Source organism: Nerophis lumbriciformis, linkage group LG08 (genome assembly GCF_033978685.3).
Source record: "Nerophis lumbriciformis linkage group LG08, RoL_Nlum_v2.1, whole genome shotgun sequence".
Classification (NCBI taxonomy): Eukaryota; Metazoa; Chordata; class Actinopteri; order Syngnathiformes; family Syngnathidae; genus Nerophis; species Nerophis lumbriciformis.
In genome coordinates, this window is record NC_084555.2 from 12985214 (window position 1) to 13001932 (window position 16719).

The window sequence follows — 16719 nt, forward strand, 5'->3', positions numbered from 1 at the left end:
CTCGCCAAAAACATGCACCTGGGGATAGGTTGATTGGCAACACTAAATTGGCCCTAGTGTGTGAATGTGAGTGTGAATGTTGTCTGTCTATATGTGTTGGCCCTGCGATGAGGTGGCGACTTGTCCAGGGTGTACCCCGCCTTCCGCCCTAATGCAGCTGAGATAGGCTCCAGGTAGAAAATAGATGGAAATGGATGGGCAAAGCAAAGATTCAAAAGAACTCACAGTGTCCGTTTGAGTTAAAGAGAACGATAGCAGAAGCATTCATGTGACGTGTCTGAAGTCATTTTGGGTATGCACGGAAAGAAAGTGTTTGATAAAGTGCATTTGTATGCAAATAGCCATTATCCAAGAGATGGACCGTGTTAGCGGTGTATTAAAAACGGCACCTTGGCTGCTATAATACATTAGTTGATAACGCGTATTGCTCCATGGAGTCATTTAAAAAGGAAAGATGACTTTGGTGTTTGGGAAATTAATTTGTCAAAGAAGAATGAGAGGATACTGGACAATTTGCAGGCAGGAGAAGATACCATTGTGTTTGGGGTGTTCATGCTCGCGAAGATAGGCAAAAGCAACAGATTATAAAAACATTAAAATGTTGACCTTATTAACTTGTTTACTACAGTGTTTTTTTTTTAGCTTATTCATTTAATTTAGTTTACTTGTATTTGTTGTACAAAACTATTACATACTTTTTTTTTTTTTTTTTTTTTTATGTCCTGTCCAGCTTCTCAGGCAAATCATATAGTTGATGTAGATGCCCATGTCGGCTGTTCAGATTTACTTTACAAAAGAGAAGTGTAGGATACTTCTCTTGTTGCCTTATTTGTATTTGACTTTATTAAATGTATTTATATTATCATTTAGTGCAGCCGGGCCGGAGCAGGAGGGGATAGAAAGAGAAAAAAAAAAGAAGACAGAGGGGGAAATTGTGGGGACAAGAGGGGGATTAGACAGAGAGACAAAAACAACAACAGCAAACAACAACAACAACAACAATAGAGCAACATCAGCAAATATGACATGTACAAATATGATGGTAAAAGTAATAGCAAATAAGCAGTTAGCGAAAAATAAAAAATAATACAGAAATGACAATGAGCATTATTACACTACAAATGGATCAATACAAATACCAATAGAAATAGCGCTATTGATAATGAACAATACCAATAATTTACCTTTATTATCATAAATACAGTTGTTTAAATGCAACAATACATATACGTAATGATAACTTGAGATACGAAAGAATGCAGAAAAATGGAGGGGGAGAAAGAGAAGCAACCTACATTAACCTTGTAGATTGTTATAGTCACAATAGGTTAAGCTTTGTCAGTGTGCCATGTGTTACACCCAGTTTACCCTAGGGCAACAACGTTAATATATGTTTGATGAAACGTGATTATGTGCATGAGTGTAAGTATGCATATGTACTTGTATATGTACAGAATGTGTATATGTGTTTGTACAATGAATGTATATGTACAGAATGTGTATATGTGTTTGTACAGTGAATGTATATGTACAGTATGTGTATGTGTATGTTTGTATATTGAATGTGCGTGTGGATGTACGAATATTAGGTAGGTAAATATGTACTGTATTTGTGTATGTATGTGGGAGCGTAGGTACCTATGTACGTATGTGAGCATATGTGAATTTGCATGTACAATACATTCGACTCCCAGAGTGCGTGGGAGCCAGAGCACGGCCCCATCACCCCCGAGAGCCCAACCCACAAACAGGAGGCGTGGTGCCCAGGGAACCAGGGACCACCGCCCCCACGCAGCCAAGCCGGCCAGCGACAGGAACCCCAGAGCCCGACCCACCGTACCGCCCACAAGGGCCAGCAGCAGGCCGCAGACAGACGCACCCGGCAGAGGACAGGGCACGAGAAAAGCAGGGGACAGCCAGACCCCAAGCCAGCGAGAGACTACACCCCACACGGGCAGAAAGGCGAGACGCCCCGCCCGAGGGACCCAGAGACTCCCCGCAACCGGACGGGAAGACCGCCCCCGCCCCACCGGCAACCGGGCCCCCACGAGCCCACCCCCCACCCCCGGAGAGCGCGGCGAGGCCAGCCCCCGGCCACCCCACCCAAACCGGCCGCCGCAGGACCACCCAGGCACAGGGCCACCCAGGCACAGGGCCACGGGAACCACCCACCCCACCCGCAGGGACCCCAACGATGGAGATGGAACAACCAGCAACCGCCCCGCCGAGCCCCCCCCCTGAGGGAGGGGAAAAATTAAAAAATAGACTCTAGATTTTTAAAGGGGTGTGTTTCGTCATTTGGGGGCAAACTTATAACAAAAACACATAACAAAAACAAAATGATCATTTAACATTTGTTGTTGGAAACTACCTTTTTTAAAGGAACACTAATCAGCATTTAATGAACTGAAAGCCATTTTTTGTAGATTTTGTGTCAGCCCAGTTGGACAGGGTGCGACAAGTAGGGCCGTTACTGTGAAGGTCGGAAGTTTGCGCCTGGTGGGAAAAAGAGCTCTTAAAGGGGAACATTATCACAATTTCAGAAGGGTTAAAACCATTAAAAATCAGTTCCCAGTGGCTTATTTTATTTTTCAAAGTTTTTTTCAAAATTTTACCCATCACGCAATATCCCTAAAAAAAGCTTCAAAGTGCCAATACAAACAAACAGCAAGGTATAGCGACATTAGCTCGGATTCAGACTCGGATTTCAGCGGCTTAACACTGTCTGATAAGATAATTACTAACAACTATGAACTAGGTTTACAGCATATGAAATACATTTGGCAACAACATGCACTTTGAGAGTGCAGACAGCCCATTTCAGGCGCGCTAAGAACATATATTTTTCCACGATTTCAGCACTCAGGTTAACCATACCTAAATAGACACAAAATACTGCATTACACAAGACTACCCGAATGTACTCGAATGATTGAAAAAAGTAAATGTTTTTAAGCTAAATTATTGGTAAACACAGTTTATGTATAATAATTTACGTAAAACTGCGAGTAATGAATAAAGTTTTCATCAATTAATATATTCTGTAGACATACCCTCATCCGCTCTCTTTTCCTGAAAGCTGATCTGTCCAGTTTTGGAGTTGATGTCAGCAGGCCAGGGAAGCTAGGGTCGATATTCTTCTCTTGATCATCTTCGGTGGCATAAGGGACGGTGTGAGCCAAGACATCCAGGGGGTTTAGCTCGCTCGTCTGCGGGAACAAACTGCCGCCATTGCTTGCCGTGCAACCGAGGTCCTTTGTCCCTGAATTGCTCACACACTCCGGCAGATTCAATGGGGGTCTGGCGGCAGATTTCTTTGACTTTATCGTTGGAAATGCATCTGCTTTGAGTGTCGCAGGATATCCACACATTCTTGCCATCTCTGTCGTAGCATAGCTTTCGTCGGAACAAACGACTGACCATTTTGTCGGCTTTCCCCACACCCTCGTATTTTGAACAAATTTCGTCCAATTTCTTGCCACTTTTGCATCTTTGGGCCACTGGTGCAACTTGAATCCGTCCCTGTTCGTGTTGTTACACCCTCCGACAACACACCGACGAAAGTGAGAAAATGGCGGATTGCTTCCCGATGTGACGTCACACGTTAATTCGCCAAAATTCACCCATTTAGAGTTCGGAAATCGGTTAAAAAAATATCTGGTCTTTTTTCTGCAACATCAAGGTATATATTGACGCTTACATAGGTCTGGTGATAATGTTCCCCTTTAATGAGACAAAACTGCTGTTGGTTTCTGCCTGCCTACCTTTCTGCTGAGCTCGCACTACACCTTACCATACCCTCCGTTACAGTAGATAAGAACTTTATTCATCACTTGGGAAAGTTACCTCAGGGAAATTCTATCCAGCAGATGCAGGTGACACCAAAAATACAGGGAAATAAGATAGATAAAAAATAATGTAGCAGGTAAAACGTTATGTAAAAAGATAGATGAAATGGAGTAACAAAAAAGTTATATAAAACCTGCTCAGTGTCCGCCCTGAGATTGGTAGGTCGTGAGTTCAAACCGAGTCATACAAAAGACTATAAAAATAGGGACCCGTTACCTCTCTGTTTGGCACTCAGCATCAAGGGTTGGAATTAGGGGGTTAAATCACCAAAATGATTCCTGAGCGCGCCCACCGCTGGTGCTCACTGCTCCCCTCACCTCCCAGGGGGTGGTACAAGGGGATGGATCAAATGCAGAGGGTAATTTCCCAACACCTAGTGTGTGTGCGACTATCAGTGGTAGTTTAACTTTTTTTTTTACTTTATGTAAAGATACTAGAGGTGTAACGATTCATTACAACATCGATTTGGTTCGAAATTTGTGGTTGGCGATACAATTCAGGAACTATCTAATTTAAAAAAAAGACTTGCGTCACTTCTTTTGCGGCTTAAAATTGGGTTGCGGCTTAAAATGGTTGTCTCGTGTCGTTTGTGTTTGTTGTTGCTTTTGCAATTGTGCTGTAGATGAAAGTTGTGTTGTAATTCAGTGGTTCTCAACCTTTTTTCAGTGATGTACCCCCTGTGAACATTTTTTTAATTCAAGTACACCCTAATCAGAGCAAAGCATTTTTGGTTGAAAAAAAGAGATAAAGAAGTAAAATACAGCACTATGTCATCAGTTTCTGATTTATTAAATTGTATAACAGTGCAAAATATTGCTCATTTGTAGTGGTTTTTCTTGAACTATTTGGAAAAAAAGAGATAAAAATAACTAAAAACTTGTTGAAAAATAAACAAGTGATTCAATGATAAATAAAGATTTCTACACATAGAAGTAATCATCAACTTAAAGTGCCCTCTTTGGGGATTGTAATAGAGATCCATCTGGATTCATGAACTTAATTCTAAACATTTCTTCACAAAAAAAGAAATCTTTAACATCAATATTTAATGTAACATGTCCACAAAAAAGCTAGCTGTCAACACTGAATATTGCATTGTTGCATTTCTTTTCACAGTTCTTTTTGACAGACATTTTAGTGAGGGTCAAACCATCATGGCATGGGGGAAACTCTGGGTTTATGGTAATGAATGGAATAGCCTACTTGATTTGATGTTCAGTTTATGAACTTACATTCATATTTTGTTGAAGTATTATTCAATAAATATATTTATAAAGGATTTTTGAATTGTTGCTATTTTTAGAATATTTAAAAAAAAAATCTCACGTACCCCTTGGCATACCTTCAAGTACCCCCAGGGGGACGCCTACCCCCATTTGAGAACCACTGTTGTAATTAATGATATTGTTTTGTGGCGTTTGCCATGACCTTTCTCAGCCACCATAATTTTCCGCCATCTTTGTTTTGATGATGTAACAGACTGACGAAATAGACTTCACATTTAACGTCCTTATTTTCAAAAGTCTGCCAGTCTTAAATTCAATGTTTTCCTTTTTCTAGTATCGATAAAAACAATCGGTACCCTTTTAAAATGATCTTGGATCGATACTTATTTTCCGGAAGGCAAACTTGCAGAGCACAAATCGATATACTTGGAATTTAGAAAAAAATAATTGATTTTCGAGGCATCCATCATTCGTTACACCCCTAGAAGATACTACACAAGATATATTTCTATACATGCAGGTGTTATAGCAGCAGAGAGGAGCTGTCGAAATGATCATGATTGATTTTGCATTTAAAACTTTTTTATTTTATTTTTGCCTGCTTCCATGCCATGCCAAGTCTGAGTCAGGTCTGCACCTACTCAGTGGCCTAGTGGTTAGAGTGTCCGCCCTGAGATCGGTAGGTCGTGAGTTCAAACCCCGGCCGAGTCATACCAAAGACTATAACAATGGGACCCATTACCTCCCTGCTTGGCACTCAGCATCAAGGGTTGGAATTGGGGGTTAAATCACCAAAGATTATTCCCGGGCGTGGCCACCGCTGCTGCTCACTGCTCCCCTCACCTCCCAGGGGGTGAACAAGAGTATGAGTCAAATGCAGAGGACACATTTCACCACACCTAGTGTGTGTGTGTGTGACAATCATTGGTACTTTAACATGCACATTTTTAAGCACACAAATTAATATTACATAAGTGTTTAAATAGAATAAACAATTATTAATCGTTTTTATAAGACATTTGAAAGTCTCGGGGCCTGTGTTTGCCTAAGTTCGCCCTTGGAATTTCACATCTACAGTAATATTCATGAATGTACACACAAGTCACATTCCAAAGTGCATGCAGAGGTAACTATCTGGGTGCTGACCACTCATCTGCTGTAATCTGGTGCCGGATGTTGCCTACAGCCACAGCTGTAAATGCCAATGTTTTTTGACCTGCCGCTAATCAAGTTACTTCTTTTTGTAGACCACATAAAAGTTAAAAGTTAAAGTATCAATGATTGTCACACACACACTAGGTGTGGTGAAATGATCCTCTGCATTTGACCCATCACCCTTGATCACCCCCTGGGAGGTGAGGGGAGCAGTGAGCAGCAGCGGTGGCCACGCCCGAGAATCATTTTGGTGATTTAACCCCCAATTCCAACCCTTGATTCTGAGTACCAAGCAGGGAGGTAATAGGTCCCATTTTTATAGTCTTTGGTATGACTCGGCCGGGGTTTGAACTCACAACCTACCGATCTCAGGGCGGACACTCTAACCATGGTAACCACGGAGATTCTGCGATTACATTTAGTATCATAATAGAGCCTTTAATTAGAGTGTTTACAGTATGTGTAGTGTTTTTTTGTTTTTTTTAACACAAAGTTCTGTTTTCTCTTTAGTTTGCCAAGAAGCAATTTGGGAGGCCTTTCGCATCTTCCTGGACAGGGTACCAAACACAGAGGAGTACGGATCGTGGGTTTACACCTGCCAGCATGAAAACCTCTGCATGGACGACCTGGCTCAGAACTTCAGTAGCTCCCAGGAGCATCTGGACATGGTGGCCCAAGTGAGTGTCCATAAACATCATCTCATGCCTCGTTTTGTGCAAAACGAGAATTCGGTGGGAAAATGTACAAAAATAATTATAGTCACAATGCATTCCACAAATAGGTATTTTTTTTAGGTGCTAGGGATTTGATGCTAGGAACAAACATGTTAAGTATTAAAAAATAAAATAAAAAATAGCCTAAGACATTTTGCATGTATTCCCACTAAACACTCACAACAACGATCTGATTTTTTTTTTAATCATTTAATAATTTTTTGTTGGTCTTTTCAGAGAGTGGCCGAGCAGGCTGAACTGGAAGGGTATGTGTATCTTTTGTGTTTGCTGTCACTGTGTTAAACAAGAATATCATATATTCAGCGTTTTTTTCTTTCTTCTTTTAGAGCAGTGGTTCTTAACCTTGTTGAAGATACCGAACCCCACCAGTTTCATATGAGCATTCACCAAACTCTTCTTTAATGAGAATTTAAATTTTTTTTTTTTCAAATTCAAGACAAAGTTATATGTTTTTGGTAACACTTTAGTATGGGGAACATATTCTAAGTAGCAAATACTTAATTTAGAGTTATTTGGACACTAGGGGAACATTTCTAAGTAATAAAGACTTAATCTAGAGTTATTTGGTTAGGGTTAGGGTTAGAGGGTTAGGGTTATAATAAGGCCATTCCGAATAAGCATACTTGCCAACCTTGAGACCTCCGATTTCGGGAGGTGGGGGCGTGGTCGGGGGAGGGGGCGTGGTTGGGGGCGTGGTTAAAAGGGGAGGAGTATATTTACAGCTAGAATTCACCAAGTCAAGTATTTCATATATATATATATATATATATATATATATATATATATATATATATATATATATATATATATATATACATATATATATATATATATATATATACATACATGTAAATATATTTATTTTATTATATGTATATATATATATATATATATATATATATATATATATATATACGTATATATATATATATTAATTTTATTATATATATATATATATATATATATATATATAAAAAATAAATACTTGAATTTCAGTGTTCATTTATTTACACATATACACACATATACCACTCATCTACTCATTGTTGAGTTAAGGGTTGCATTGTCCATCCTTGTTCTATTCTCTGTCACTATTTTTCTAACCATGCTGAACTCTGATGATGCATTGATGTGTGGCACGCACAAAAGTGATTTCATCAAATGCACTAGATGGCAGTATTGTCCTGTTTAAGAGTGTCACAACATTGCTGTTTACGGCAGACGAACTGCTTTACGGTATATAAAAACGTGACTGCTGTTGTTGTGTGTTGTTGCCGCGCTGGGAGGACGTTAATGAAACTGCCTAACAATAAACCCACATAAGAAACCAAGAACTCGCCCTCCATCATTCTACAGTTATAACGTGATTGTGCAGGTATGCTGGTTATATTGTGGGTTAGCGGACTCAGGTCCTCATGGACCTGAGTCCGCCTGAATTTCGGGAGAAAATTTGTCCCGGGAGGTTTTCGGGAGAGGCGCTGAATTTCGGGAGTCTCCCGGAAAATCCGGGAGGGTTGGCAAGTATGCGAATAAGGCATTAATAAGTACTAAATAATGACTAGTTATGAGCCAATATGTTACTAATTTGCATGTTAATAAGCAACTAATTAATGGTGAATATGTTCCCCATACTAAAGTGTTACCATGTTTTTTTACTGGTGCACAAAATGCACCGTGCATGAACATCACCTTGTTCAAAGAACAAAACCAACAAAGTGCATAAACTCACAACAAATTACACACCTGCAAATCATGTGTTGCTGTATCCGTAATACGCCGATAAGGAAAAGTTTGTATTTACACGATGAGTCGGGTGTGTCTTGACCACCGCCGAACCCCTGAGGCCGACTCACCGAACCCCTAGGGTTCGATCGAACCCAGGTTAAGAACCACTGCTTTAGAGGCTAAAACATGTTCAATATTGAGCATAATGTTATTTAGTGCCCACAGAGGTGGACTTGGCATCGTGAATGCAAAAAATTTCCTGGGGGGGGGGGACACACACCTAGTAGCCCCAATAAGTGAACTAGCTAAGCCCAACTAAGTGAAGCTCATGACGCAGTAGATTAAATGATGCAGACACATTTGTTACTGAATACTTACTAATACTCTTTTGCCTTGGAAATTTTGTATGTGTAAGTATTATACAACTATAATTATTTGACACTTGTTTATATTGACAAATGTCTTGTTTTAGACTGCAATATTTTTCAATTAAGGACAACTTTTATGTGCAGTATGTCTAGCTTGTGTGGTATAGTGTGCTTGGCTGCTGTGTAGTTGCTAGCTCCAATTAGCCGATAACTTACCACGATTGCCTTTTTGTAAATGACTTGAATAGAATACAAGAACAGACCAACCATGTGTGTTTATTTGGATGATATTTAGATGGTAACTTACTGTCCAGCTTTGCACAAATAAACACGCTGCAAAACTGCTTGTATCGGAGCGTTTATATTGAAGATTTTACATGAAAGCCGATATGATACATTTTTGATTTTCTTTTTTCAATATCCGAAATCAATATTGGACCAGGACACCCATAATTAATCAGTGTTCGTTGTCCCTTGACTTGGTAACTACAAGACAGCATCCAGTATGAATTCTGACTCTTTAATACGCTTGTAATAGACTTGTATTTTGCACCGGTTTCAGTTTATGGGGTTGGTAGTGGGCCAATCCAGACAAAAAACGGCAAGGGTAAAATTTTGGTCCCAGTCCACCTCTGAGTAGCCGTGATCGAATAAGAGTGTGTTTTTGGTTGTGTTATCTGTTTTTTTTTTCTAACCCTTTCTTAGTAACACCAGGAAATTAAAAAACATATGCAAACATTTGTAAAATCTTAAAGTTTTTTTTACCCATTTTAAAAAACTAATTTTTAAATAAAAAAAAAAGGAATTAAAACAAGAATTTTAGCCGTATGAAGCATGTGACATTAATTTGTATCTAAAGCTAAGTTACCATGTAGGTTTTTTGCCCAAAAAGGGCTAAAAATTAAATAAAACACGTAAGCCATGTTCTAACTAATATTATCATTTCCGTAGGGTTGTAACCGAAACACCAGACCCAGAAGTCGAATGTGAGTGGAGAACAAGACAGCAAAAGAGTCATTACTACTTTTTTCATATAGCTCAAGAGAGACATTTCACTTTATTTCAGGCACCTGGACCCCCCCGGTGATTCTCATTCCAGCAGAAGATGATGTGGTATCAAAACGCAGTACTCTTATTTTAAAAATCAAAACATACCAGCTGTATCCTTTACTATTTGCATTGTTGTTGTCTTTGCAAGATAAAAGAAGAGCCGAACATGATTAAAGAAAACTATGGGGAGTTCGTTGTGGAGTTCAACGCCACCATGGTAGACGACTCTTACATCGAGCTGTTGCAAGACCCCCAGGCTGCAGAGGTCAATGACATTACCAGAGAAATAACAGACAAGGTACTCTTCCAAAAGAAAGGAACCGCTCTTTCTTAAAGCATAGAAGCAAATATGTGTCTTGGTAAGAGAAGAATCAGGAATAAAGGGTGTAGCAAAACCTCTGATTGATAACTGAGTAGGGTGTGTGTTCTCATCAGTTTGTTTATGGAACAGTTTTACATCAATACATATCATTCAATCTTAAAGGTTATGTTGTTGGTTTGCAGACTGCAGTTTTCAACTTTATGGGCTGAGCAGAAGACAACTGGCTCAATTTACTTCCAGCTACATTTTGATGGATGGATGGGTGCACTTAAAATTGGGCCAAACGCAGTCTGGAATTTTGATATACGGTGGTGACCCAGCTTGCAAGCTTACATGTCCGGTGTCATGTTTATTGGGTCAATTAGGCGCATTACAGTTCTCCGGTCATACCTCACGGTAGTTCATCTTTGACATATTTTCCTGTCAACTCGAGTTTACATGATTGCGACTGTAAGTCATTGCTGTATTCACAGAAGAGGTCTCTGAGCAAAGCCTCTGTTGATTTGCACATTAAGTCAGTCAATAAGAAGCACTGACAGACAAGAAACGCTATTCTTTTTTCTGGACAGAAGCATTTAAAATCAATCAATATGAGACATACTCGCTCAGACCTTTATGAAGTTGGGTTTCGAATCAGTGGAGTAAATCTTGGAGGGAATTCCAGAGGTTGGCCAAGATTCTATCCCGTCAGGTGCAAGGCTTAAGCTGTGGGTCAGAAGGGCTGTATTATATGACTGGAGGTGGGTAATTGCTGAGTGACATTGGATGAGGCCCTGGATATATTGGGGAGTTTAGTTTATTGAGGGCTTGACCAAGGGGTATCATATAGGTAATGGACACAAGGGAATCAAGCGTAGAGCCTTGAGTGACACAATGCGGAACAGTAGTTGTCCGAGATACTGATCTGAACATTTAGACTAGATTTGCTCAATCTAAGTCTATGAGGATGAACTGATGAAGCCTGCTCAGATGAGAGGCAAAATATATTCTAAGACAAATAGAACAGTCAAGTTTCGATCGATTAAGTGCCCTGAGAATACAATGACATGGATAAATGAGGACATACACAGACATGATCTCAACCAACTTTTGTTTTCAATATATTTGAGCTATTTCCTTGTTTTCTTTCTGTAGATGCTTCATGCTCTAAAAAAGGTTCCAGGCTTTAAAGACATTCGCATGTTGGGATTTGGGTGAGTTTATGGTAGTTGTATTAAAGGTTTACTATCATGATGTTTGCACAACAATTCTACATATAAGTCAACTTTGTTGTGTGGATCAGCTCGGAGGGTGCAACTCTGCATTATGCTGTGGTCTTTGATGGAGACACTGAACTCAGTGATGACCCAGGGGCTCCAGGCATGTTGACCAATGAGGATGCTGCTAGATTAAGGGACATAATTGTCAAAGCTTTGCAAAAGGAGCCATCGCTTCCATTGGACACCCAGAATCTTAGGTTTGAGGCTGGTGAGTCCAATGTTCACACACTGTATTCAAGTTGCTGTCTTTAATCAATTGTTATTGTTTCCCAAGTAACTACAGCTTACCCAGATGCAGAGTTTAGCGTGTATACAGTTGGAAGCGGAGAGGTGAAGACGGAAAACAAATTTGAAAGCACCACGATCCAACCTCGAACAGAAACCTCTGTGCCTTCAATACCTACGGCACTGTCAGAGTCTATTGCGGTTGCTGATGAAGTGCCAGTGGCAGCAGCAGTGGAAGAGGCATCCACAGGTGACGCTTCAGGGGAGACAAATGATGTCATCACTCCAGCTGCAATACAGGCAACCATCATAGAGCAGGAACAGGAAGAAGAGGTTGAGGAGACTGAAGTTCCAAGTGGAGGTGAGTCTCACCTGTGTTCCTTAAATGACTCAGTGAGTGAATATATTAGTTCTACTTGTTCATCAATTAAAAATGTTAAAATGTTTCCTTTGCAAGAGCATGAAAGAGCAGACTTGGGTGAGAATGAAGACTTGACCGTGTCACCAGCAGACGACCAACATGAAATTGTGATCATTGATGAAGCTAACCTTCCGGAGTACACCACCCCTGCAGTAGTCGAGATCTTTAGCACCGAAGCAGAAATTCCAGTCACCACATTGTCTTCTCATGAGGATACGTTTCTAGACTTTGAGTCAGAACCTAACACAGAGTCTATGCTGTCACCTGCAGAAGCCTCCATCAAAGAACCCAGTGAAGTTTCTGGTGGAATCCCAGGTGAAACCAATACCCAGCCTTCGAGCAAAATCCCTGGCGAAGCCCCCAGCGAAGTTCCTAGTGATATCTCTGGCAATGTCTACAATGAGTCCCCAAGTGAAATCCCCAGCGAGGGCACCAGTGAGGTTTCCAGTGAAACCTCTGGCAAAGTTCTCAGTGAAGAATTCAGTGAAACTCACAATGACCCCTTCAGCGAGGCTCCCACTACAGTGCCCATTGAAGTCCCAAGTGAGGCAGCCATTCAAGTCTCCAGTGAGGCCTTGAGTGAAGTCTCCACTGAAACCCTTGGTGAAGTCTTCAGTGAAGGACCCAGTGAAACCTACAGTGAAGTCCAGAGCGAGCGTTCTCTTGAAGTCTTCAGTGAGCCCACTGTTAAAGATTCCAGCGATGTCACCACTGAAGCTCTCACGAAGTCTCCCAGAGAAATTTCCAATGAAATCCCTGACAACGTCTCTAGTGAAGTCCCCAGCGAAGTCCCCAGTGAAGCCACCAATAATGTTCCCAATGAACTCCATAGCGAAGTCCCTAGTGAAGCTCCCATCGAAGCCCACAGTCAGGTCCTAACCGAGGCCCCCAGCAAAGACCCCAACCCAGTCCAAAAGGAAGGAAATGGAGATGATATCAGCGGAGGACGCAACAACGTCACCCCAGTCTTGGCGGAACTTACTCCTGAGACTTCTAACAACATACAAGATGATGTGGAGCCCAGACAGGGTGGAACGGAAGTGACTGAGGCCCTGGAGGAGAGCAGCATTTTTCAATACCCTTCAGAATCGGACGGGCGGTCTACAGCCGCACCGGCCATGCGACAAGCCAGCACTCCTGTGATGGCTGCGGTGCAGCAGAGCAGAGAGTTGGTAGTTTTCTTTAGCTTGAGGGTGACCAACATGATGTTTTCTGATGACCTGTTCAACAAGAGCTCCCCAGAGTATAGATCACTGGAGAATACCTTTCTCGAGCTGGTAGGTACACAAGCTTTCGTGCTGGATGTTTTGCTGCTGCATGCTACACTCCGCTACTTTTTTTTATAAGCACATACATGCTTTTTTTCCTGAATTTATTTTTGAGTCTGATGGTTTGAATTAGTCGTTGGTGATCTGGACTTTGTGAGGATGCACTTTGCAGCAAGCCTTATCCTCACAGCTGCTAAATTCTCCCAAAGATATCATTAATGTGCATTTCTATTTTTCCATCAAATTCTATTTTTGTAAAGTTGTTCATATTTTTAATAAAAAATGCTGTTAACAGCAACCAGTGAAACTATTAAGCACTCAACCCACACGAGACTTTAACTTAGAACCTGCACAGAGGTCACTTTTAAACAAACTTATTTTATTTGCTCCCTAATTCCCCCATACAGTTGTGAAGTGTATTTAATTTTTCCACGATGTCTGAAGACAAATTTGACTGGGGTAATCTTTTATATGCTAACAGACAAAGACCTAGTCCAGGGGTCGGCAACCCGCGGCTCTAGAGCCGCATGCGGCTCTTTAGCGCCGCCCTAGTGGCTCTCTGGAGCTTTTTCAGAAATGTATGAAAAATGGAAAAAGATGAGGGGAAAACAATCTATTTTTTGTTTTAATATCGTTTCTGTAGGAGGACAAACATGACACAAACCTCCCTAATTGTTATAAAGCACACTGTTTATATTAAACATGCTTCACTGATTCGAGTATTTGGCGAGCGCCGTTTTGTCCTACTAATTTTGACGGTCCTTGAACTCACTGTAGTTTGTTTACATGTATAACTTTCTAGGACGTGTTTTATGCCACTTCTTTTTTTGTCTCATTTTGTCCACCAAACTTTTAAGGTTGTGCATGAAAGGTGAGTTTTGTTGATGTTATTGACTTGTTGGAGTGCTAATCAGACATATTTGGTCACTGCATGACTGCAAGCTAATCGATGCTAACATGCTATTTAGGCTAGCTATATGTACATATTGCATCATAATGCCTCATTTGTTGCTATATTTGAGGTCATTTAGTTTCCTTTAAGTCCTCTTAATTCAATTTATATCTCATGACACACTATCTGTACGTAATATGGCTTTTAATTTTTTGCGGCTCCAGACAGATTTTTTTGTATTTTTGGTCCAATATGGCTCTTTCAACATTTTGGGTTGCCGACCACTGACCTAGTCCAAAGCTAAACGACGCTAAAGAAGCCAAGCCAATGAATGTATATGCTAAACACTAACACAACTTACATGTTTAATCATGTTAGCGTGCATATCAACTAGGGATGTCCGATAATGGCTTTTTGCCGATATTCGATATTCCGATATTGTCCAACTCTTTAATTACCGATACCGATATCAACCGATACCAATATCAACCAATATATACAGTTGTGGAATTAACACAATATTATGCCTAATTTGGACAACCAGGTATGGTGAAGATAAGGTACTTTAAAAAAAAATTAATAAAATAAAATATGATAAATTAAAAAAAAATTTTTGAATAAAAAATAAAGTAAAACAATATAAAACAGTTACCTAGAAACTAGTAATTAATGAAAATGAGTAAAATAAACTGCTAAAGGTAAGTACTATTAGTGGACCAGCAGCACGCACAATCATGTGTGCTTACGGACTGTATCCCTTGCAGACTGTATTGATATATAATTGATATATAATGTAGGAACCAGAATATAAATAACAGAAAGAAACAACCCTTTTGTGTGAATGAGTGAGGGAGGTTTTTTGGGTTGGTGCACTAATTGTAAGTGTATCTTGTGTTTTTTATGTTGATTTAATTAAAAAAAAAAAAAAAAAACGATACCGATAATAAAAAAAAACGATACCGATAATTTCCGATTTTACATTTAACGCATTTATCAGCCGGTAATATCGGCAGATATTATCGGACATCTCTAATATCAACATTTGTACAAACACTACCCACAATTCTTAACAGTACTCTTGCTAGTATTGCTAGTGCTAACACAATATATCTTAGCTGGTCTGCTAGATATTTTAGACCGTAAGTGCTATAATTGCTAAAATGCTACAATGGCCAGGGTGTTTATTTACCGAAACCGTGAAGTTTGAAAACTCATTATCTACTGTATAATTGTTTTTATTTTAATAACATTTTACAGTGCATGAGTTTGTGTAGACTAGAGCCACAGCCGGTGGTTATTTGCTTTTGTGTGACTATAGGAGACTCAGTGGTTAATTGAGTAGAGATGTTAATTACTGCTCCACAATTGCCATGGCAACAACAAACAGTAGGCTTCACTCTCATTATAAGCCAGTATTCCCCCCTTGATTATTTAATCGCTGGTACTTGAGGGTCACATTCTTACTTTTTGTTACTTTTTACGTCAGTTTTGGAGAAACAGGAATGAAAAAAAATGGTTCTGTTCCACTCAGACTCAGCACTCTGGGCCCAGAAACTGGCCAAATCCTGGAGCATCCAGCAAATCTGGGCCTAAGAGACAGACAACTTTAGCCTCCATACCGGTATTTTTGTTTTTTCCACATTGGAACTTACATGTGTGACGCCTCAGTGAGAGCGCAAACCTTTCTGCTTCTTAACTTTAACCGACTACAGCTTCACAAACTGAAGGCACACTAACACACTTTTCTCCTTTTACTGCCGTAGCAACTGACATTGATGCTTTTTTTTTGGTTTGTCCTGATTGTTATTGTTTGCCTTAACTTTGTCTTTAGCATAGCATATGCCATTTATTGTGTTTGTTATATGTACTGCACAACAATACAACATGTTAAAACTAATGCTCAATAATTTTGTCATAACTAATCATTAATGTCATGTAAATCATTAAGCATGATTTGTTAACTTTCCATTAACTGAGAATGAGAAGGAAATGAAAAAAAACAAAACATGACTATTCTGCTTTTGTATCGCTCAAATTAACATTACATTAACCCGAGACTTATTCAGATATATTTTCAATCATACTCCAAACCTATAGGGGGCAGCATATTACCTGTGTGTTTGTTGTGAAACAAGATTAAGAGAATAAAATAAATACTCACCTGTTAGCTGCCTAGCTAACTGCCTGAATTTATGTTACAAAATGTACCTAATAAACTTTTTTTT

General features: G+C 39.9%; 1 protein-coding gene across 5 annotated transcripts in view; it reads left to right on the top strand.

Annotated features, from left to right (window-relative positions):
• impg1b (interphotoreceptor matrix proteoglycan 1b) overlaps positions 1-16719 on the top strand; it is a 78100-nt gene that overhangs the window by 20718 nt on the left and 40663 nt on the right. For 3 of the 5 annotated variants that reach the window (XM_072913644.1, XM_072913645.1, XM_072913646.1), the window contains exons 3-12: positions 6741-6907; positions 7181-7209; positions 10009-10043; positions 10124-10170; positions 10256-10405; positions 11564-11622; positions 11712-11896; positions 11963-12274; positions 12371-13611; positions 15981-16115. In XM_072913644.1, coding sequence (XP_072769745.1) covers positions 6741-6907; positions 7181-7209; positions 10009-10043; positions 10124-10170; positions 10256-10405; positions 11564-11622; positions 11712-11896; positions 11963-12274; positions 12371-13611; positions 15981-16115 — 2360 coding nt within the window. The remainder of the gene's footprint in view (positions 1-6740; positions 6908-7180; positions 7210-10008; positions 10044-10123; positions 10171-10255; positions 10406-11563; positions 11623-11711; positions 11897-11962; positions 12275-12370; positions 13612-15980; positions 16116-16719) is intronic. The other 2 variants (XM_061968322.2, XM_061968323.2) reach the window with 2 other exon arrangements.